At 47.3% G+C, this 24,208-nt stretch overlaps 1 protein-coding gene across 3 annotated transcripts in view; it reads left to right on the forward strand.

Annotated features, from left to right (window-relative positions):
- Nucleotides 1–411: 411 nt before the first annotated feature.
- LMF1 (lipase maturation factor 1) overlaps nt 412–24,208 on the forward strand; it is a 159,954-nt gene continuing 136,157 nt past the window's right edge. Inside the window, exons 1-3 of one of the 3 annotated variants that reach the window (XM_042864536.1) lie at nt 412–598; nt 9,106–9,415; nt 21,839–21,849. In XM_042864536.1, the coding sequence (XP_042720470.1) occupies nt 412–598; nt 9,106–9,415; nt 21,839–21,849 (508 nt within the window). Of the gene's footprint in view, nt 599–9,105; nt 9,416–21,838; nt 21,850–23,696; nt 23,715–24,208 lie in introns of those variants that run through there. The other 2 variants (XM_042864540.1, XM_042864538.1) reach the window with 2 other exon arrangements.

Raw genomic sequence — 24,208 nt, forward strand, 5'->3', positions numbered from 1 at the left:
CTGATAACAGATACTTTCTCAGAGCGCAGCACACGGCTCAGCAATGCGCTGTTTATTTGGATGGGATGCGCTTCTGAAACCTTCTAAACGGCGGCCGGGGACACTGCACTGGAACGTGGTTTGGTTAAAAACAATATCCACGACTGAACACGGGGTCAAGCGTTTGATGGCTATAGTCATAAAATCGGTGTGGAGATGTGGCTCTTGAGGACTGGGCACAGTGGGATGGGTTGGACTCGGGGATCAGAGAGGGCTTTTCCTACTGCAATGGTTTTACGAGCGATTCCCGGCTCCCTGGGGACCCGCAGCCAAACCCGAACAGCAGCGGCCGCCCTGAGGGGCTGCTTCCCGCCCGCCGCCCTGCCCGGCCCGCGGGGGGCGGCCGCACGCATGCTCGCTGCGGGTCCCGACATGGCGGCGCCCAGCGCGGCGCTGAGGCAGCGGCGGGCGGCGGCGGCGGGCGACAGCGGCGCCCCCGAGACTCCGGGGCGGGCGGCGGGCCCGGAGTCGGCGGGCGGCGGGGTCGGGCCGGCGCTGTCGCCGGGTACCTTCTGGCTCACCCGCATCGTGCTGCTGCGCGCCGTCGCGCTGCTGTACCGTGAGTGTCTGGGCGCTGCCGCCGCGCCGCGTTCTCTCTCCCGGGAGCGGGTGGGGGACGGCCCGGCGCTGCGGGCGGCCCGGCTCGCTGCCAGCAGAACCGCGGGAATTCCTGAGGGTTTGGGGCTTCTCGTGGTTCTGAGAGCTGCCGGGGGTCGGGTGGAGCGGTGTAAAGGTCTGCGGGACCCATCGCAGTCCGCTGAGTGGGTGCGGAACGGGGCCGTGCGGTGCGGAACTCGCACTCAGCCCGGGCACAGCGCGGGGCGAGCAGCGCTCAGCCCCACCTCAAAGCCGGTTGTTCACGGGGCGTCGGGGTGCGGGTCTGTGTTCAAAGCCCGAAGGGTGAGTGAAGCGTGTAGGATGCTGGGGGGAAATCCTTCGCTCAGAAGGCGATGGGTGCCCCATCCTTGGAGGTGCTCGAGGCTGCGGATGGGCCCTGGGCAGCCTGAGCCGGTGGGCAGCCAGCCCGTGGCTGCAGTGGGGCTGTGAGGACCCTTCCAACCCAACCGTGGTGTGATTCCATGGGGGTTATGGGAGAGCTGCTTGTTTTCAGTTCCGCTTCTTGTGCCCAAATGTGGGACGAGGCCCTGATGCCCAGTGAGCAGCACTGGTAGCTGGGTGGGCTCGGGGTGGTTTGGGGGCTCCTGTCCCACTGAGGAAGGGGTGCCCCAAAGCCAACACCTGTCCTCACAGCTGGGTCTGGCCATCCTCAACACATATTGTGAGGCAGTGGTGCAAGAGGAGCTCCTCAGCTCATCAGAAGAACTTAAAGCAAAGAAGCTTCTGCATGTAGGATCAGAGAAAGACCACATCTGGGCTCTGTGCAACCTACTGTAGGGCACCTGCTTTAGCAGAGGATTGGGCTACATGGTCCCCAGAGATCCCTTCCAACTGCAGTGATTCTGTGATGTCCCCTCCGATCCAAGAATTGCCAGTAATTTGAAATGGTGAAACTAGTTTCCGACTCAGCTGTACGCATTTGGCTCTTGTTTTGGCAAGTTATACCAAGAGCTCGGAGCCTGCTACCGCTCTGCTGAAAAAATATTCACAGTGAAACCTAAACTGACATGTAACACACTATGTTACAAATTCTAAACTTGCCCCAGATTTGTCCACAAAATCGTTAGGATTTGTAGGCTGCCAGCCTGCTTAGATTATTTTGCATCAAAACCATGCAGAAGTTGTAGTTTTGTATGGTTTTGACACGTGCTCTGTTTCTAGTTTGGTTTCAGCTCTCGGTGAAATGCGGGGTTATGACTCTTTCAGTCAAAATGAAAGCGATTCTGATATTCCCGTGTGTAAATCCAGACTGCTGAGTTTCCCATAGCTCAGTTTGCAGTTCTTATAAAAAACTGATCAGCGTTCTCTGCTGTGTGTTCTGCAGGGGCTGCTGCTTTCAGATCGTGGATTTGGGGTTATAAATACATCACATCCTGGAACAAATGCTGCCCTGTAGGCTGGTGGTGTGTTGGATGGGAAGGGAGCAGGCAGGGGGTGAAGAGCCAGGAGATGGCAAGGAGCATGTTAGAGGAATGGAGCGTTCAGGTGAATGGGAGACCTCACCTGGGACAACTGAGGTGCTGAGAGGTGGAGAGCAAGCATCGGTTTTAGGGTGATGGGAGCTACAGCATGGAAAAAAGGAGAGGGGAAAAATGAAAGTGAGAAAATGAAGCTGAGATGGAAGGCTACTGACTGAAAGCACGGCGAGCAAATAGAGGCAGAGGAACTGGGTTTCTTTTTTCTGGAGGAGAAAAGTGGGAATGCCTGAGGTGGTGAGAGATGATCCCCTAATGCTTCCACAACGCAGAGTGTTGAGATCCTTTAGAGAGGTGCTGTCAGAAGAAGAATTTCAGGTGCCAGAAGTGGAGGCTGGAAGGAACAGGGTAGGAGTCTGTCCTTTGTGATGGGAGAGGCACAAGAAAAGAGAAGTTACCTGCAAGTTATGAAACTTCTGTTTGTTTGCAGTGAGGTAACAGTGAGTTTTGCTGTTTGTCCTGGTTGAATAACAGCCAGCTGACCCAAAGTCAGGTGTGTGAGCAGGTTTGAGACAGGTCTGATTCCAGCTCTGGTTGTCCCCAGCATTGCGGGGACACCAGCTCTGATCTCAGTGTGGGGGAGATGCTGTGCTGAAACATTTGTGGGGAGGAAACTGATTGCTATGTCTGAGAGAGAACTTGCCATCAGGCAGATTCCTCTGTCAGAGGCTGCAGAGCTGTGGCATGGCTGTGGTGGGATGCTCTCGAGGGAAGGTGGGTTGCCTTTTGATCTTTCCTGTGAGCTTGGCTTTAGAAACAGCAGAAAACAATTTTAAGCCCCTGTGCCAAGCACCTCTTCAAGTCTCTCTTTTGAAGATGGAACCATTTACTCTGACAGATTATTTTTTCCCAGACATGGCAATCCTGTGCACACCGAGACTCAGACTTGCTGAGGAAACGGCTGATGGCGTTGTGACAGTTTGACATTCCTCACTTGTGGGATGTTTTTCCCCTTCTTTCATTTCACCTTTTTAGATGTAACCCTTTCATTCCTGCTGTGTTCAGGAACAAAACCTTCAGGGGAGAGGGGAGAGTTTTGCAGTAAACTACTGGGGAAAGTGGTCAGCCCTGTCGATTGCAGCTCCTGTTAATTAGTGGAGCTGGGAGCTCATTATGCCTGGTGAGTGCAAAGGGAAGGGTGAGAGAGTGAAGGACCCTGAGGATTAGTAGAGAGAAGCATGATTTGATGTGCACAGTGATGTGGAGGTGACAGGTCTCCATATCATCCTTGGTGCTTCTGCCCTCCCTCCTTTTGGCTGCACAAGGGCACTCCTGAGCCTGCTGAGTTGCCTGCTGCAAGTCAGATGCCTTCTCTTTGGATCTTCACCTCTGGAAGGAGGACAGGCAGAGCTAGGCAGGTATGAAGTGTCCTGTGTGTACTCCCTTTGGTTATAACAGCTCTCCTCTTCATTTTTTTTTTTATTTGAAGGGGGTTTCCAGAAGCATCCAGGGCCTGGGAAGTCCCTGGCAAGGAGTCTGCTTGGGAGGCAGGTTGGAGGTGGGAAGGTGGAAAGGATCTGATTCGTGGAGGCTGGTGAGCAAACCCACCTGCTGCTCAGGGATGGGAAGTAAGGGCAAGATGGCTCTGAGCTGAATGTGCTTGAAGGCTTGCTCTTGGCATTAGGGTAGGCCATTGGGGTTCTCCAAGCTGAGCAGTAAGGTAAATAAAGCACTTGTCCATGCAGTTCTGTTTTGAACAGTAACTTCAAGGGTGTATTTGTAATTTGGGTGATGTAAGCTCTTACAGCTGACAGCCCTCACAGGTGTGTTGATAGCTGGGAGCTCTTTCTCCACTTCAAGTAAATATAGGCAGACCCAGTGGCAAAACACTTCTGGAGGAGGAGTGGGAAGTAAAGCAGGCTCCAGCCTGGGACATTGGGGAGAACTATTCCTGTGGTCCTGTGCTGTGCCATGCTGCCCAGATTCCTCTCCTTGATTCTGTAGAGGCATCTTTATATGGCGCTGGTGCTGCTCTCTCTGAATTCCACTATTAACACCTATCTTCCATGCCTAATTACAGTCTGTAATTCATGGCACAGAGGCTTGGAGAAGTGCAGTTTTGACTTCTGAAGCCTTTTCGTTATGGTCTTGTGCTTCGTGTACGTTCCCTATCGCAGGGATAAGTACACAAAGCCTTGGAGGTGCTGGTGGAAGTGCTGTTACAAGTAAAGATCTGGTCCCAAAGCTTCTGACAACAAATGTGTGTTATTTCTCCCTTTGCCCTCTTTCTAAATCATTTTAAGTGCCCTTTTTTTGGATGATTACCGTCATCAGATTGCAGATGTAGAAGTTTTCAGTAATTAGATACCACCCTTCCCAATTTCAGCTTTGCTTTGTGGAGTGCTTTGAAATAAAAGCTAGTATGTAAATACAGTTTATCTTCCTTCTCCTCATGTATTGTTTAATAGTAGCATTTTCTTTCCCCAGAGCCAGGCTACGGGAGATTTGTGCTGCTTCTTCCCAGCTCTGAAATCCAAAGCCTTCCTGGGGGAGTTGGGCTTCCTGTGGGCTCCTGGCTCTCCCCGGTGTCCTTCCTCCCCTCTCTCTGCCATCTCCTTTGCTTTCCCCTGCTCTTCCCTCAGTTATTTTAAAAGGCTCCCAGTAGCTTTCCAACAACCTTCTCACTATTGTGGTACATCTTCTGATGCCTTTTCTCCCCAAAAGGTTTTATTTTGGCGTGGTGCTTGTTAGCAAGGCTGCACAGCAGAGGCAGTGTGTTAGTGCTGTGTCTGCTAGTGAGCTCTGTGCCTCTTGTTTAACTCTGCACAGGACCAGGTTTGCACTGCAGGAAAGTGAATGGACAGCAAGCAGTGCTAATTTGAGGGAAATGATAGCAAGAAGTGGGAAGGAGTAAGCCTGCCTCCCAGGAACAGCAGAGATGAGCTGCTCTGGAGCAGATGCATCTTCTCAGAGCTGGAGGCCGCACTGCTGCCTGCATGGAATCGAGCGAGGGTCAGGTGAGGGAAGTTCATAGCAGTGCCACAGCCTTTTGTATTTGCTTTCACGCTATTTCAATGAGACAATGGAGAGATAGGCACTTAAAAAGTCCCCATGCACAGCCACCCCAAAGTCCTTTGCTTTGCGGCTAATGACAATGGAACAAAACAATGCTGAGAAGGGGCTGGTTGTGTTTACTGTGGCTGTAGGGCTGTGGGATGAAAAGGGGCTGCTCAACTTCATTATGGCTTTTTGCTTATTGCTAGAGGTTCTTGCTTTTGTATTACAGAGTTTTGCCAGGGAGTTTATCAATTGAAAACTAATGGTAATTAGGAAACCGTGAACATTCTGCTCCTTTTTCTTGTCAGCAGTACAACCTCCATTTGCCAGCATAGGGCTTTTTTTGAATGCCCCGTTGGGTCAAAGGTGCAACTGATACATGGCTCCAGGCAGGTTTTTCTTGTGTGCAAAAAGTAGTTTGGTTTTCATGCAAAGCTCAGTGCTTTTGGTTCATTTCTTCTTGTGGTTTGGGCTTGAAGTAAAAGTTGAGACTTCTTTTAATGAGGGGGAGAGAAAGCCATATGACCGGAAAGTCTTAGGTTTCACATCTTTAAATCTTTACAGAGCATGAAGAATGGGATTCTCTCATTCTCCTACCATGACAAGCTGAGCCTGGACCGGGGGAGAGGAACTGAGGTGACAGGGCAATGTGGACAGACCAAATCCTTTCAGATGGGTGATTCCTGTGCTGCATGCTCCAGTTGTGTTTATTGGTAGCATGTGGGTTTGAACAAGGAACGCCTTCATTTGGGGGAGAGAGGAGCACGGAAGGAGAAGGTGGAGGGGGAGCTAATGGAAAAGTACAGTCAGACACCTTCTGAGGTGAGGATAAGTAGTGAAGGTCTATTAGCAGCTGGTGACAATTTACATGCATTACTTATGTAAAGATCAGCTGGCAGCAGGTAGAGGAGCGTGTTCCCATGTGAGCTGTCAGAGGCTCCTGAGTGGGAGGGAGCATGGGAGTCTGTGAAGCAGAGGGTTCTCCAATCTGCAAAGAAGTCAGGCAGGGTGCTTTGGGGGAAAGAAGAGACGGGCATGGGATGAAGATGCCCAAATCGAGGCAGTGTTGGTAAGGAGGGAAAAAAAATAAGTCCGTGCAGTGAGCAGCAACAATGATGGGAAAGATGATGGAGCTGTATTCTGAATTCGGAGAATGTGGGATGTGTTCAGCTGTGCTGGGAGCCTGCAGGAGAAAGCCCTGCCTTGGGAGCCCTCCCAAAACCTTGTGTTGTTCCCAGCAGTGGTGTGGGGAAGGATGGCTGTGTCAGGGCAGCAGTTAACCTTGCCCCCGTGCCCCAGCCGTGCAGCAGGTGTGCCAGCAGGAGCCCTAGGTGGAAATAAATTCCCTTGACCATGTTTACCTGGAGGGAGTAGGAGGATGGGGAGTGGAAAACCCCCAAACACAAGGCCAAAGGGGAGAGGCTTCAGAATAGGGGCTAAGGAAGAGGAACAAAAGCACAGGCTCTGGGGGCAAAAGGGACTTTTTGTCTGAGTAAGCCAGAATCAAAGGGCTGTTGCTAATGGGATTTAGCTATGAAGTCATTAGATGCAAAATGTCATCAGTGCAGCAAATAATTGGTGTTCTGAGGGGAAGCCACTTCGGAGCCCAGTCTGTGCAGCCTTTAGATGTGCAGTTTGTGCCAACCTATAATGCAGTCTTGTCTGCTTTCAGACTGCAGTATTTTGTACATACAGTGTGTACTTTGAATGCTATAGTTTGTTTTTCCTAAATTACCCTTTCCTTGTTTATCTTGCATGCTGCACAGGGGTCTAATTTAGATTTTTCTTTTTAAACTGCTTAGCAGTTCTGGGTTGGGGCAGCAGTTCTGGAGCGTTTGGTGGTGTGGAGTTTGTGATGTAGTTGGTCTTAATTTTTTTATTTACTTATTTTTGAACTCCACATGGAAGATAAAGTTGTTTGAGGATCAAAAGCATTATGTTCCCACTGGCTTGGTGTGATAGGCTCTCTGATTATGCAGAAATCAGAAAGAAGTATTGGTAGAAAAAAATGAGTTCTCTAACATATAAAATATGTGCTTTGTTGTCCTAAACTGATTCTTTAATGCAGGCTTTTTTTTTTTTTTCTTGTCAGTAACAGAATAAAATATTCTGTGAGTCTTTATCCACTTGTGAGGTCCTTCTAAAAGATGGGCAGAAGACACAACCACTGATACCCCGACATGACTGCATTCACACTTGGATTCAGAGCCTGTTGGCATCAGTGGGAACCTTCCTACGGACCTCAGGGGTGCTGGGTTGTGTCTTGGTGGCTTTAAAACGAGGACAAAATACACAGCGTGTGCAAAGAGATGGAGCAAGCAGATGGATTAACTGAACTGGAGACTGTGCTGTGTGTCTGGGGGCAGTGGGATGTTTGTTTTTTGGTCCCTGAGGTTGCAGGTCTGACTTTGGGAAGTGGGGATCCAGGCCTGAACTTGGGATTCAGTTTCACACAACATTTCTGCTGGCGTTCCCAGAGAGAGCAACCAGATGAGCACCCAAATCCTTGTGTGCCGAATGCCAGTGTGCAGATAAGGAAGGAAATGGATTTGATCATTAACAAAAGTGGAGGGGGGGGGGGGGAAAACAAATGGCATTTTGCAAGACCTCAGCTATTGCTGCGTGTGACGTGGCTGCTGTTTGGTTTGTGTTTGTGACAAGGGTGAGTGAGCTGCTGGGAGCAAAACGCATGGAGCTTAATCAGGAAATGTTGGCCTTCATTTTTTTTTTTTTTATTTTTTTTTTCTGAGAAATGGAGATTACTGCATTTGTGAACTGCAAATTGGTAACTGGAGGAGATTCCTAAAATATGAGATAATCCCTAGAAGCTGACCAACTTTCTCTGTAGAACATCAAATTCTAGGTCTACAATCTGTAATTAAATTGCTTGTGTGCTGTTAAAAAAAAGCATCTGGCTGTTCTAAGATTGTCCAGTGTGAGAGTGTAGATACGAAACATGGGAGAGCTGCAGCAACTTGTAAAAATAGTAGCAGTTTAGAGGATGGGAAAATATTAAGCCTCTGTATTTCCAGCCTACCAGATCCAGAAGGTCAACCCATATCATAACTGCCATCTTCTGCAGTTGCAGTGCTTAACCGTGGCGCTGCTGGATGAATGATGGCGTGTTTTGGTCTCATTAGCAGTATTGTGAAATATTAAGTGTATTCAGCATGAGGACAAATTCCAGTGCTTGATAGGTGCGCAGATAATGCTTTATAAAAATGGGAAGTAGGCTGTCCACTGAAATCAAAACACTGCAGATAAAATCTGCTTCTGCCGTGGGCTGTGTGTACTGGACAGGGCATGTAGAGTAAATCAGCAGAGCCAGCATCCATGGTGGAGCTGTGACACTGCAACGTATTTGGTGAAACTGAAATAAAAAGGGTCAGAAGGTGCAGCTGTCTCTGCTGCTGCATAGGAACTGTGTGCATCCATCTGGCTGCTTAAACTGTGCTCCCCGGTATCTGTGCTGAGGGCTTCCTGGTGTATCCCACACAAGCATTGTTTTGTGGGAAGCTAATTCCCTCTGAAAGTCTTGAAATTAATGCATTACTTTCACTCTGCATCTGCAATGCAATTAAGCTGTTTTCCTCATCTGCATTAGGAGATGAATAGCATATGTGAGTAACCGGGGGTCACGCTGAGTCCAGCAGTTGGGCTGAACCTCCTGTTTGTCGGTGGGTCAGGTCCCTTGGCTGCAGGCAGCTTTTCCCAAAGTGTGTTACTGAGTTTGCCTGTGGCAAATGGCACATCCCTTGCAGCAGTTGGGGAGAGAATTATCTCAAAACAGATGCTGTGCCATTTCCTGGTGTAAAGCGTAGATGGAATTCCTCTGCCTTTTACATCATGCTAAATAGAAATGGCTGTGTTGTGTTTTAGTGGAGAGGAGGACATGTAACAAATTCCTTCCCAAGACATGAATATACTTCTGTAGATCTGATTTCTAATATTTTTTTTCTCCTCGTTTTCTGTCTAGTTGTGGCCTTCCTGGTGGCGTACCATCAAAACAAGCAGCTGATAGGAGAGAAAGGCCTGCTCCCATGTAAGCTATACCTGCAGAATGTCAAAAAGTATTTCAAAGGGAAGATAAACCTAGATGCCCTCAGCTATGCCCCGACAATCATCTGGTTTCTGGACTGGTCAGATATGGACAGCATCTTGGACTGCATCTCCATGCTTGGTCTGGTGATTTCAGCCTTTATATTGATAACTGGATGTGCAAACATGGTCCTCATGGCTGTCCTGTGGATCCTCTACCTCTCATTGGTCAATGTTGGACAGATCTGGTAGGTTAACAATCTCTCTACTTTGCTTTTCTCTGTAATTCCTTGCAGTTTATTGTCCCCATTGACTTTCTATTACTATTTGAGGTTAGTCATCTGATCAGGAATGATGCATGTGAGAGAAGGAAGACATTGAGCAGAAATGAATTACAGGCATGTTCCTGCTCTCTTTCGCTCAGAAAATCAGTTCTGATTGCCACTGTTCTCTGTGAGAGAACTGGCTGCACAAAATACTGTGCTGCACGTTGTCTTTTGCAAGGGAATTCCCTTGAGGTGGTTTATCAATTTTCAGTTTTATCCAGAGAGTTGGAGCACTCAAAATAAATATGCAGAACCTGTGGGAAAGAAAAATGAAAGAAGGAGTGCACATTGCCTAGCTGCAGAGAGGGTCTATGGAGCAGATTTTGGTTTAAAGAAAAGCATGCTCCAGCCAGAGGAGGCGTTTCAGCTGGTCTTCATGCTTTTTTTGAGGCCTTAGAGTTGCTGGCTAAAATAATGAGGTCACCTCTTTAAGTACCCGCACCTCTGCTAGAGCAAAGGCAATAGGCTAACTTGGAATAGCTGGAAGGCCCTGCCGTGAAGAGTGCCTGTACTGTTGGATGTGATCCAGCTGTGTCACTGCGATGTTCTGGCTCCACAGCATGTGACTGGACACCCTCATTATAGAAGGGATCAATGAATTTAATTTTAGGGATTTGTATGTGGTTGAGCAGCCCGGCGTCGTGTCCCATCCCATTCATTCCTATCCTACTCCCAGTGGTATGTAAGTGGGTGAACGATAACAGCTTCAGTTTTCTGAAAAGCTCTGTTTTCTGAGCTCTTAACTCAGCATGAACTTCAGCCTGCGAAAGAAAGCCACAATTTGAAAAATAGTTTGGAGACAGTTTTCTGTTGCCCGTTTCCAAGTTACTCCAAGATTGCTTGCCTATTTTTCTAGATTCTCTACAGGGTGAGGATTCAAGCATCACCCTGCTCATTTCCACAGATACAGGATTCTGGGTGGGACTAATGCCTGTCTATTGCCAATGTTATTCAAGTTGCAAGGTATGGATGGTGGACCTGCAGAACTGTAGCAGGCTGAAGGTTTGATCTTGCCCTTCAGGAGCAGGCTAGCTAAGAACTTAGCTTTCTTAGTGCTCTTAAGGCACTCTGGAGCACTCAGTGTTCTGGTGTCATGGCTGTACAGTGGTGTAACTTCATTACAGTTTTCAAACAAAAAGGCACCCTGATTGGGGTGTGATCTCAGCCTCCTGTTGGTCAGGCATGTTCTGCACTGCCGCTGTGCTTTCTGTGGCTTTCCATGCTTGCAGCAGAGATGTGGACCTCCTCTCTGCAGGAGCTGGAGGGATGGCAGTGCTGCAGAACTCCCAAGGTTTGGTTAGAAGCAATCCAGTTATGCCTGTTTAAGTGACCATTCTGTTGTCTTCCAAGCCTGCACAGATGCTCAGTAGGATGAGGGGAGCCTCTTTCATGGGGAGCTGAACCACCAGTAACCAGCAGACTGTGCCCCTCTTCCTGGGGGGTTTTAAAGCTCACCACCCAGCTTTAGGTCTTGTTGCAGCTCTGAAGACAATGGGTTGACCAACAGGAATGCAAGAGAGGCCAGAGTTTGTATTCTATAGATGTTGTGGTTGAAAGGAATTGTCCGTTGATTTTTGAGATAAGGCCTTTTTATTATTTTTCTTTGTTTGCCTCATTCATACTTCAGATTTGGAATTTAAAAGTGACAGTGACATGAGGGGGTTACTCCTGGTATCCAGCAGTAACGCAGTGTGGAAAGGGGCTGGGTTCTTCTGGGGGAAGGCTGAGAGGGAAAAGGGTGGGGGGGAAGTGCTGCCCCAATTTCTCTTAGTTGTGGCATTGAATGTATTAGACAGGAAATGAGGTTCATGTAAAGGGGTGGGAGAAAGGAATCAAAGCAACCCAGCAGTACAGTCCATTCTTTTGTGGTTACAGTTTTTCATTAGATCCTCTGAAGTGGGTCACTGGGTGATGTAAACCACATTATTATTGTGCATGTAGTGTGACATTCAGTTCCCTGGAGAAGGGGTGCTGGCGGCTGGGTGCTTCCAGTGCAAGTGAAGGTGGGGAGAGGGAAAGGGGTGGGTTAAGTCTGTCCTTGGCACCCTGCAGAGGGTTTGATGGCACCTGGTGCAGGCTGACTGTGCCTGAAGTCCTACAGACTTTGGGGTTGTGGGTCACGGTGCTGAGCTTGGTATTGGAGTAGCCTTGAAACTCTCTGTGTCAATGGTGGTTTTGATGGTATTACGTGGCCTGCTAACTTTGTCTTACAGATCTGGGCAGGTTGAGAGGTTTTGATGAGGTGTGATTCTTCCCTGAATCATGTGGAAAAATTGCTTTGCCAGAAGAGTGGTGGAGTCACCATCCCTAAAGGTGTTCCAGAGCCGTGGAGATGTGACACTGAGGGACGTGGTCAGTGGGTATGGTGGCATGGGGGTGAGGCTGGAGATGGGAGCTTAGAGATCTTTTCCAGCCTTGGTGATTCTGTGGTCTATTGAAGACCACAGCAGCTTCATAAAGAAGGGGAAGGGATAACATTGCCAGAATTTCCTGGTAGCAATTATGAGACAGCTCAGTGAAGGTGTCTGAAATAAAGAAGCAGCTCCTCTCATGGCCCCATTATTGCATGGTTGGTTGTAGAGCTGCTCTGCAGGTGTGAGTGCTGCAAGCCGGCACTGCTGGGCACAGGCTGCTGGCTGCTCCTGTCCAGCCGACACTGGGAAAGCAGTTCAAGGATATACAGGGGGACAGGGAGGAAGAGTTCTCTTTAGGCCAGCGAGGAACAATTTATTCTTTTTATCGCCTTTTTTTTTTTTTTTTCTGTTTTAATTTTAAATGTTTCTATTTGTTTTGGGCTGGAGGCTCCAGATGCCGGGCGCTGCTGAAGGATCAAGTCTTTCAACTGCTGCCCAGCTGGCTTGGGCTCAGAGTCAGAGGAAGCTTTAGAAGAGCAAACCGTCCCCTTTGGAAGGCCGGGCACGTCGCCTGCCTCCTGGTGCTGCTGCCTCCGAGCTGGGGGGGAGCAGAGCCTGTTGCAACTGCGCTGTAAGGGACCAGCTTGGGCCTTTGGGTGTGTTATAACACCTATTGATTTAAAAAACAAACAAAAAAAGCCAACCAACCAAAAAGAAAAGACAAAAAATCAGGATTTAAGGTCCAGGAGAAGATGCCTACCTAGATGGTGAAGGAGGTTAGTTGTTGACTGTGGGAAATGAGGTGTCTGGGGGGGAGAATGTGGTTCCTTGTGTCCCAGCACTGGGGGTCACATCCTTGGAGGCAATGGCAGGGTCAGCTCCAATTGCTGGGGAATGGAGCTGCCTCTCTGGATGATGCCTGGTTCTTTCAGTGCAGTATGGATTTTAGAAGCTTGTGTATGCAGGGAAGGAAGCTGTTCCTGCAACAGGTTTGCATGAGATGTTTGTGATAGATTTCCCATGATAAGGATTACTTTGGGAGCCTAAAAACGCTGAGAACTGGAGCGAAGGCTCTGTCCTGGTAAACCCTTGACTTGTTAAGTTCACAGTTGTCTCCACCAAAGCACAGATGAATTGTATGAATTAAGATGTACTTTGTGCTCAAAGCTAGGCCAACGTTTGGAGAAAATCATGTTAATTTTGGTACCTGTGAAATGCAGGACCAAGATTGCCAAATCTTAAAGTGAAGTGCACAGGGAACCTTTTGTAATTCCGAGCGCTCTGTTCCCACGCCAGCTGTGATATGCAGAGTCTTCTCAGAGTAAATCTGGATGTATTCTCTGGCTGTGTAATGGTACCAAGCGTGTATCACAAGCTCAGTATGTCTGTTTTAAGATACTGGATTTATTTCCCCCTCTTCCATTCTGGACTTTTGTTTTTGAGCTAGGAAGGGGTCATCGGGATTTCTAAACACTGAAATAGCACAAAAGAACATTTGAAGTCTGACCCACAGGTTGGATGAAATGCTTGATCACTGCACTGGTTTTCTTGCAGGCGTTGCAGGCTATTCCTAACTTCAGTAAAACAGCAACAGCAAAAAGTGGTCCCTATTCAGCAGTAATAGAACCTATTCAATGAATCTAGAGGTGCCTGTAAATGTTTTTATGGGAGCCTCTCATGCTTGAGTGTGTGTTTTGTTGTCTGCTAGTCCTGCTTGTCTGGGTTGAGTCCCTGGAAGAATGATAGAGCTCTGCAGGTTTGCTCTGAATGTCTTTGCTTTTCTCCGTTTCCTCCCTCCTTAACATGAATGTAATGGATTGTAGTAGATTTCAACAGGAATGGGAAAAGCTGTCCCTTCTTAAAAGTACAAGTGTGTGTTGCAGGTGACCTCACAAAACCTCCATTTGTGGTTTTCTTCCCCATGGCTTCTGCTGCAGCCGCTGTCTGCAGGGATGGGCTGTGCAGAACAGGTCCTTTGTCAGGATGGGCTCTTGGGGAGAGGTGTTCTAGCAGAAGTTGAATCATTTTTCTACCAGAATAACTAATGCACTTCCAAAGTGAATTCATAATTCTGGAATAAAATCACTTTTATCCCACAGTAAGGTGTCTCCAGAGAGCTATTACATTTTCTTATATAAACAAACTCTTAAACTACTCTGCCACTGATCTCCTGTTCCTTCTTCTGTTCTTTCCTCTGCAAACCACTCCCCCAACTGACATTCAGATGTGGTTTGAAAACCCTTTCCTTTCCCATCGCCATTGCCTTGCTTCACTGTACAAAACATTGTCTACTGTTAGAGAGCGTTTGGCGGTACGGTGTGTAAGATGTGATACAAAAGCTAGAATTGTGGGGTTTTAAATCCTGTTACCTTTTTTTCCCTTCATAACTGAGATTCTGGTAGAGCTACAGGAGCTCGAGGGAATATGTTAAACAAGCCAATAAATAACATGTTGTAGCTTGAGGTGGCTACAGTGTTCTTTTCAGTGCCTTCTTCCCTTGTGGAATACCTTGGTTGAGCTACTGCTAACAGATATCTAGGATAAATTAATGCTATACAAGCTTTTTTTTTTTTTTTTTTTTTTTTTTTTTTTTTTCCTGCAGTGAAAATGAATCTGAGCAGTGCTTCACCACTGTACAAAGCCAGAGCGTGGTGGCAGGTCAGCTGAGCTGTGTGCAGGTGCCCTTTGAAGCCTGTGTGCCATGGTGGGTTCCAAGAAGTTGCAGATGCTTCCCCGCTTTCCTGGAGCACAGAGGAGAGGACAGGCATCTGTCTTTCTGGCCCCAGATGCCTGTTTAGCTGACTGAGCATAATATTAATAGCCTTTGTCTTCTAATGTTAAATACTTAATGAAGGGACAGGTATACTGCAGGTCAGGAAAGCGTGTCTGTGAGGCATGTAATTTAATTGCAATTAAATTACCATCCTCAGAACTTCATTCACAATAGAGGAAGAAGAAAGACTTGTACGTCGTGGAGGTTTTGTGTTTTATAGGTCTTATTAAAAACCACTTGACCTATGCAGGACTTTAATCACAGTCTTCTGTCTGCAAGCAGATGAACTGGTGAATGGTTCAGGTTGAACTCCATTAAATGCTGGGGGGCTGATGAGATGCTCATGGCTGTGGTGTTCCCTCTCCAGGAGGGCTTTGGTACCATCAGATGAACTTCTCCTTTTCTTTTCTCTTGTATTCTGTAGCTTATTTTTTTAATAATCTGAAGCACTTATTTTTTGTCTAGCAACATCCTATCCAGTGTAAGTTAGATTTCTTATTCCAGCGTGTCAATCAACCATTGTGTGAATTATGGACTGGATTTAGCAAACTTTGTTTGCCTTTTTAAGTGTGCTGGTTTGTGAGCCTCGTGATGAGGGCACAGTGCTTGCAGGGATGGTTGTTTTATGGCAAGAAGAGACCAGTTCTGCAGAATTCAGATGGAGAAATCATCCACTGAGTGTCCAGCAAACCAGAGCCACCTCATGTGTGAATGGAGGTACGGGCACGGGCTTGATGCATTTGGGCTGATGCATATTCAGCAGCATGAGTAGTTCACTAACGCTTTCTTGGCTACTCCTGAGCAAGCAAATGCTGAAGGATCACAAGATGTGCCAGCAGGGACTGGGACTTGTGTGTCCTGGGTTTTACTGATGTGCCTGGTTCAGCTGGGGAGTTTGCTGAGGCCTCTCCTATAGGCAGCGATGGACGTGCTGGGATGTACTTAGCTGTGTGACCTTGGTCTCTCACCTGCTTTATCTGCCTGTCTGGAAGTAATACAAGGCTTGTACTGAGGGTCTAAGGCTTAATTAACATCAGCTTTTCAGATTTTAAAATTGGAAACGCAGGCAAAAAATTAATATTGTGCCTGAATGCAGTGTGCCATTTTGTGTATTTAAAAGGGCATCGAAGTTTTCAGATAGGTCACATGAACAAATATCACCTTGATGTGTACGCTAAGTTGGAGCTGTTTGGGCTTCATTTAAGGCTTTGCAAGTAACCCTGTCTGTAACCTGGCTTTATTTTTCTAGCTCTCCCAAGCATCCCAATGACAACAACAACAACAAGTAAATGTGGAATATCTCATTCCTTTATCTGGCCCTTGCCTTGGCCGTAAACCTCAGGAATTTCTTTGTTATTGTGGCTCACAGCCTAGCATCCCTTCATTCCAAACTTCCCTCCCTCTTTCCCCAGAAAGAAAAGATTATCTCTAGAAACGTAAACCCGAAGCTGAAGGATCTCAGGGGGTCATCCTTCCTGTCGAGGAAGCTGCTTTTTGGCACTTCCTACTCCTAGAGAAGAGAGGGAGCGGATCAGTTTCAAAGAATGCTGTGAGCAGACGCGGGCAGTTGATATGACATATTAATGAAAACAAAGATTAATACCATGTGACACTGTTGCCTTGCAGTACAACTGGGAACTAATGAGGCTAATGAGAACCATATTTTTGTTTGAGAGATTAAAATTTAATCATGGCTGATGTCAGAAATGAATCATTTAGCATCCCCCCCAGCGCGTTAAGGTCTCCCCTCCCTGCCCTGGGCTGGCGTTTGCTCAGCAGCCACCCGAGGGGCCGGCTCCATCACCTGGCACTTGCTGTTCTCCTTCCTCCATCTGTGAGACCATAAATGTGTGTTCCGGGGTGAAGCTGCTGCTTGCCTCGCTTGGAGTGATTGGATTAGTTGCCATGGGTTGGGTGCCTGGGTTGGAGTAAGGAGCGCAGGTGCTGCAGGATGTCCCAGGAGGCTTGAGAGCATCCCTGTCCTTATCTTCTCCCAGAGATGTATGTTGGTCTGTGAGAAAGGACTGCAAAGGCAGGCAGAGATAGAGAACACAGGTCCAGCAACGAGTGGACCAGGAGTGAGGAGCTCTTTGTGGGCAGCACTGCCAAATGCCTCACGGGCTGTCATGAGATGCTTCAGTGGAGTCTTGGGCCGCACCAGCTCTGCTCGCTGTCTGCTTCCATGGATAGATTCTTGGAGGAGAACTGAGCCGTGGCAAGTGCAGCTTGCCATTGGGACACACTGGAAAACAAGAGAAGTGGTTTTGGTGGAATGGCATGCCAGGGTTTGTTGAGCAACTGCAGCATGGGACAGTGCAGCATCAATAGGCTGTGCATTTCTGTAGCAAGCGGAGTCTCTGCAGTGAGTCTTATTTAAATAATGTGAATGCTTGTAGGAATTCAAAGAAATTTGAAAAGAAGAAAATGGAAGAGGAATGTAAATCCTTGAAATCGGTAGCATACAGTGTTTTGACTTGCTGCAATTACTGATTCATTTTTACTCAATAAGAGCACCTCCAGATGATTTATTATTTTATTTTTAATTAATAAACCTTACAGCACTGTTAGCTCACCGTGCACTCGGGTGTTGTGCTGAGGGTCCCATGCAGGCCTGTGTGCAGCCACAGTGCTGCGTCCCTGTGCACAGTGCTCTGTGTTCAGCAGCCTCAGTGTCTGGCTGTGACCTTCAGCCTCCTCAGTGAGTCGCACTGCTTCTGTCTGAACGTGCCCTAAGCTTGATTTCATGAGAAGAAATGTAAAACTTCAGGAGTGATCAGAATGGGATATGGAATAGGGCAGCTGTGCAGGGAGCCTTGTGTATGGGCAGTTAATGACATCGCTCTGTTTCCTTTGCAAGAACTGTCTCTAGCTTGCAATCTCTTCTGCAAATCACAGTTGATGAGAAAACAAGAGTCCAGAATTATCATCATACTGTGGTTGGTGGCATGGCTGTGTGGTGTCGGATGTACCGTGGGGCTTTGCCAGAGACTGAGACAAATATTTTTTTAATTGCTTATTATCTGGCACACCCAGTTGCCAGCTGTATCCAGTATGCAGACTTGGGTATTGATTCCACAGCTGAAAGATTTAGGAAAAGAATGAATAATGTTTTTTCATGATTTTTTTTTAAAGCTGTAACTTGCCAAATAGCTTCATGCACCCAACCTGGTCCAGCACACCTTTGTGTTGCTTCACTCATCTAAGTTCCCCAACAGCTGTGGTTGGAAAGAATGTGAATATAGAGGTTGGTGCAGCTGAAAAGAGACCAAGGGTTAGGGAGGGGTCCAGGCCTGGTGGAAGCTGTTTGCTGACTTCCCTGAGGGTCTTCACCCGGACATTTACTTTTGCGAATGCTTGCTGTCAGTAGTGCAGGCTCTTTGCTGGGCTGGGGTTACCCGAAGCACCAGAGAGGTGCAGGGCTGAGCTCTGCTGCTGGAGGGAGCTTCCAGATCCGTCTGGATAAACAGTGGTGCTGTCCTGGGGAATGGGAGGGAAGTGGCTGCAAAAACAAAGCTCTCCTGGGAGAAGATGCTGTGGTATAAAGGAGATGGAAACTTGAACTGAAATAACTCATGTCTTTATGAGCTTGGTACCGTGCTTCCACTGAAACCCATAACCTTACTGCAAACTGCTTTTAATGGGGAATCTTACTTGCAGAATGGCTGGTGAGAGGGCTTTGGGGGGGGCGACCTTCAGAGATTAATGCAATGAAATGATTTATTTCCTCAAGGAATGGAGTTACTGAAGTGCAGTTTTCAGATTTTACCTATCAATGTCTGCGAGCTGAAACACAAAACCTTTCTGCTGCAACATCCCAGAAAAGCAGGCCTGCAGCTTTGTATTGCACCACCTGTGCATCAGCATGCTGCAGCACAGCTGCCTGGCATTACAGGATGTGAATGCACCAAGCTGATGCTCCTATTTTCCATCAATGCCTGTGTGTGTTGGCTCTGCACGAGCTGTTCTTTGAGCTGGCTCTGCTCAGGGTGTGCTGTAGTTGGGTGCAGTGCTGCTTCCTGCTCCTGTTCTTGTGTTTTCCGTTTTGATCCTGGTGGAAGGAGCGGCTCAGAATGGGCTTCTTGAAGCTGCTGCTTCAGCATCTGTTTTTGGCACTGGAAGGATTTAACCAAAGCAAACACTGCTTTAGTTTGGCCAGTTCTGCTGTCATGCAAGGCCTGGACGCATAATGGCTTTAACTTTGGAAATGAGCACAGGCTGCGAACTTGGCAAAGGCCGGGGCTTGGCCTTTGTGTGTGTGTGGTCATGTAACCAGGCTCACCAGCCTCACTCCCTGCCTCTTGAGGGACAGATCATGGCACCCTTGGTTTCTCATCCACTGCTCCTCCCCAGCTCTGCTCGGGCACCTTTCCCAGCTCCAGGCGCACACCCAGCCGTAATCCTCCCCTTCGAGCCCCCTTTTATAATGTTATCCCCGTTCCTTCCATTTAGATGTGGATGTTGTAATTACAGAGCACGGGATCCCAGTTTTTAGAGATCCGCGACCACAATAAAGTGAATTCAGAAACCAGACGAGTGGTTTCATTTACTGCCATTCTAGCTTATTTCCTCCCCCCACAACCGCTGTGCAATGCTGAAGACTTGGCAGCAACTGAAACCAGCTGTCAATAAGGTTTCCTACCCCCACACTTTTAAGTTAATGATGTTCTGAAATTAATGGTGCACTGGGTTAATTCCGTCATCTCGTTTTGATGGACAGTTGGTCTCTTGGAAGTGATGTGTGCCAACTGGCTTTGTTTGGAGGCAGTGCCCTGGAGAAGTGGATTCCCAAGTGCGAGGCACTGTGTGTGTGTGTGTGTGTGTATAAACATATAGAGAAAATATGGATTTTGTCCTGAAGTGTTTATGGCTTCATTTTGCCAGGTGTGTTGCAATTACCTAATGCACTTTCGGGCACATAAGCTCCTCGCTTTTAGGAGTGCCACATGTGGGATAGCAGCAGTGAGTTCTATAACTTTGCCCTTTTTTCTCCCCTATTGCAGTGTATGGACTTGTGACAGAAGCTTCTCCAATGTTCCCTTTTGCTGAGACTTTGGAAGGAAGCTCTGAGATCTGTCAGAGCGGTGTTGTCCCTGCTGCCACTGCCTATGCCTGGACAATGCTGGGGACATGGGGACAGCAGTGTCACCTTCCATCCCTCACAGGGAAGGAGCACTACCTCTGCAGGCTCTACCTGGCTTCTCTTGTGCAGAGGGGCTGCTGTGGCAGCATCATGCCTGCAGGTTTTGGAGCTGTATCCTGGAGGAAAATAGAAGCTGCCCCTGCACTAACCAAAAACTCTTCTCCCCCATCCTAAGCTGTGCAGTCCGGAGAATAAGAGATTCATAATAGAGATGAAAGTTGACATCTGGGTTCACTTTCTGCAGAGGATGTTCTCTGTGGAGAGCAGTGAGAGAAGCTGTTAACACCAGCTGCAGGCTGGGGATGCAGCCGTGAATTATCCTGCCTGTGGAAATCCCTTTGGTTGGAAGGGCCCTGTGGGGCTGGGCAGTGCCAGGATATGAGTGGTGGGTAGGACGACTTTTTGGTTGTAAACACGGATGCATTTTCCTAGCAAGCATTGGGAAATGTGGATTTTCTATCTGTTTTAAGACTATTTATTAAGAGGCTCCGTGCAAGAGGATGTGTTGGTGGGGAGGGATGCAGCTTCCTGTAGTTCAAACCACACTTTGCTGTGAGGTTTTGCTTTCCAGGAATACACTACGGATCTACACTAGAGCTAGAATTAATCAGTGTGACAAAGTGATGAAAACAACTTACCCCAAGTATTTGATAGTGTTTATGATTCCCAGCTGATATTTATAGCCTTTCCAAGCATGACATGAGATTTGTCTGTAATGACGAATTGTGGCTCATTAACAGTGCTTCTCTCGCCAACGAACAGGAATGGCTTCACACCTTTCTTTGATTTAGAAAATATGAATGGAACATACTTTGAACTTGCAAAACTTTGGGCATTAGCAATCTGCAGATCAAAAGTCGCTGCATGGACACCATCCCAAACTCTCTGTCAAATCCATATTTTCACTTGTTCTTATCTCTAGGTGACGTTTCAGGCTTCAGAGCACAAGGTAATGAGATAGACGGATATGCTTTGTAAGAAACACTACTGTTTATGTAAGCAAGGAAGAGAAGGAAAAACAGTCATTCAATTCCAAGCCACAATCTGAAGTTTAGGGGATTTAGGTACCTGCTTGCTTATACCTGTAAAAAAGCCCTGCAAGAAGCACTGCTGCTGTTAGCGTTCAGAGTTGGCCGTTTGGTTTGGGCTCGCTGGCGTTTACATCACAAACATCTTCAGAGAAGTAAATTCACAAGTGTTTGCCTGTCATCACATGACAAGTCCCGGAGCCTGGATTGATGTAATCAGCAACAGACACACGTCAGAAAACTGAATGTGGTTCGGAAGAATACAGTATTTTATTAATTCCTCATTTGGTGTGTGTCTGCGTGTGTTTTAAATGAGCCTCGGGGGGTTCTTTCCTTCTGCCAAGAAATAAGAATGGTTCGTGCGAGTTTGTTTCGGTGCACCACAACTGTGGTGGAGAGCAGTGATGCTGGGTTGCCCTTCATGACAGATAGCTTTATAAAGAGCTGTGTTTATTAACGAAGTGAAAACTTGCTGTGCATTTTAAAGTTACGGCTTTGTAGATGCTGGTAGACCCACGTGGGAACCGTTGTGAAATACGTAGCGAGCTGCTTCATGGATTTTGGGACTGTTCAAAGTAGGCATATGTAGGTATAAAGTTTGCACACCTGGATAAAACGTTTGCAGTAAGATTTTTCTGCAAACAGCGACGCATTGAGCTTTGTGGTGTTCACGGTGTGGGTGCAGCTGGGTTGCCTCCTGCTGGGAAGCACCTGGTGTGCCCTGTGCCGTGCAGCATGCAGCCTTGTAGCGCACTGAGCAGTTCATCACACCAAAGCAAAGGTGAGGCTTAATTTTCCTCCCCCCCATAAAAGGAGTTGAATTTGCTCTGGTGTTTCAGGCCACAGGGCAGCCAGAGCAACAGTTGGCCACATGGTGCCCTGGGCTGTGCGTTACGTGGGGCAGGCATACAGCCATCCTCGTTGGCAGATGGTTTGAAATCCAAAAGCTGTGTGAAGTTTGCACTCAAAGTAATTTGAGGCGTAAGTCCCTATGAGCAATTAACTGAGTTTTTAATTATTTTTGCTTTTTTTCTCCGTTTTGTTTTGCAGGTATTCCTTTGGTAAGTGAATAAAAACAAGAAAATTATCCGCAGTAATAATTTATTGGTGCATTTGTGGGTATGTAGTTTTTACTTAATCTTTCTCCCTCTGTCAATTGTTTACATTTAAGATTGTTTTTACTCTCTGCCTTTTATTTTTTTCCTCCTTGTATCCTCTTCAGGGATTTTCATCTTCTCCTTGTTCTGAATGGTCATGTTAACAAGTTTCAGTGCACTTACCGTGTGTGTACCAGTGAGGTGATGCTTCACCAAACGGAGAAGCAGAGGAGTATGGAGAACTGCTCTCCTGTCTGTGCATTTATGCTAATCACTCCAAATTGGTGTGGATATTTTAACTAGCTGGACTTTGCCATATGAATCCATACTTCTATTGTGTTGGCGAGTGCACCCATTGTAATTTTAACCCAAGTTATTCATCTTCTGTATGCTTCCTGCTTTCACCAGTGGTTTTACAAAAGCTGCCTTTCCCGAGTGGCATTCTGTGTTTTTGTCCTTTCTTTGTGTCCTGACTGGAGAGCCACCCTATGAGGGTTTCTGAAGCCCTTTGTACGCAGTAGGGTTTCTCCCTTCCTTGTTTTTGGCTTAGGGACTATTTCTGAGTGAGATGAATGAGATGTAAATCTCGAGCTACTTTTGTTAGAATACAGGAAAACCACAATATTTTTGTTATAATATAGCTGAAACAACAACACTGCCATCCATTGCTGTAGAAGTACATTAAATATTGCTGAGCTCTGGAAGCCTTCTTCTTTGGTAGCATCTACTTCAAAGCAGGATCTTTAAATAAATAAATAAATAAATAAATAAAAATTCCTGGAGAGATCTTTGTAAATGCTGACTGTTTCCTATTCCCCTCCAGGAAGCGTGCTTTTTTTTGATACATCTTAGGATAGATTTTGGTAGCCTCTATTAAAACTGCAGGCTGTCCCTATGAATTTTAAAGAACTCCGGTGTCTGGAAATAACAACAAGCTGTTAGGCCAAATGGGATCAGCTGGTATTGCCACAGGTTCTGCTCTTTGCTCTTACTGCTGTCAGGTAACAGTTATTAAAAACACACCTCGTATGGGGAATGGGCTGCAGGGCGCCGTGCTGGAGGTTCTGCAGTGCAGAGCACCAGCCATGTTGGGCTGTTTGCTTCTGAGAGGTACTCTGTGCTGGGAACCTGGAGTAGGCTCCAGCCTGAGGGATAGAGCTGGTCTGAAATTAGCTGAGCTGCAGGAATTTCTTGGCTGTACTTGTTGTCGTTCTACATTTGACTTTAGGTGCATCACAGTGTGTTTCATGAGCACGTGCTGAGTCCATCCCAACGGGGCTGTGCTGCTCAGGTGTGTGATGCTCCTGGCCAGGAGGTAGGAATGGCCCCTTCTCATACTGTTCTCTGGAATGCAGTGCTCTGGAGGTTGAGCATGGACTACTTGCTGGCTGCAGTGCTTGGAGATGCTTTGGTTCTTCCTCCTTCCTGAGGTGGGGCTGCTGGAGCCTTGAGGATGGATGGAGGTGCTGCCTGCCCCCAGCATAGCACACCTGCAGGCTGCTTCAGGTGAGCTGGGCTCCTATGGCAGCACTGTTTTCAGCATAAATCTCATCCTCAGAGCCAGGTTTGGTTCTGGCTGTTAGCTGCAGAACCTAGAGATCTGCTAGAGAATCAGCATAGCGGAATTTGTAAGTCACAGCCTAGAACAGTGATTGAGCACCTGATGGGGAGTCAGGGCCAACCTAGAGGAGCTCAGGTGTGTACAAAGCATTTGAGTGACCAGATGGGGTAGAGACAGGATCCACCCCTTCTCAGGCCTCATTTAAGGATTGGCAGTGGAGGCAAGGGTATCTTGCTGGAGATTCCTGTTTATCTGAGGCCTTGCAGAGGTAAGCAGCTTTTTTTTTCTTTTATTTCTGTGTCCGTGGCCATTGCATTTGAGTAAATTCTCACTTGCTGCAGCTTAGGACCTTGCTGCTTTGCTGCCATTGCTGTGTTTTCCATCATGTTACAACCAGCAAGGCCAGCTTGTTATTCTCCTTAAAGTCTTTGCTCTTCTCCTTAAAATTAAGGGCATCTTTTCTTCTGGTGTAGAATAAGACTAAAGCTGCTTCAGCCAATCTGTGGTGCTGACAACATGGCTACTTCTGGCCTTTTCTGAGCAAGGATGTGTTATTCTGGAGCAAGAGTTCCTGGTGATGCTTCCGTCTGAGATATCCTGAGGTTTTTCAACATGCAGGCCTGGTTTGTGCAGTGATTTATTACCTCTGCTCTCACAGAGACTTTGAAGAAGGTGATGCTCCTGTACGGGGTTTCTTGCCGTCTTTCTTTTGTTCTGCCTTTTATTACCTTAAGTAACTCCAGATATTCAAAAGACAGCTTG

This window comes from Lagopus leucura, unplaced genomic scaffold, assembly GCF_019238085.1.
Source record: "Lagopus leucura isolate 7727_CA_CO unplaced genomic scaffold, USGS_WTPT01 Super-Scaffold_760, whole genome shotgun sequence".
NCBI lineage: Eukaryota > Metazoa > Chordata > Aves > Galliformes > Phasianidae > Lagopus > Lagopus leucura.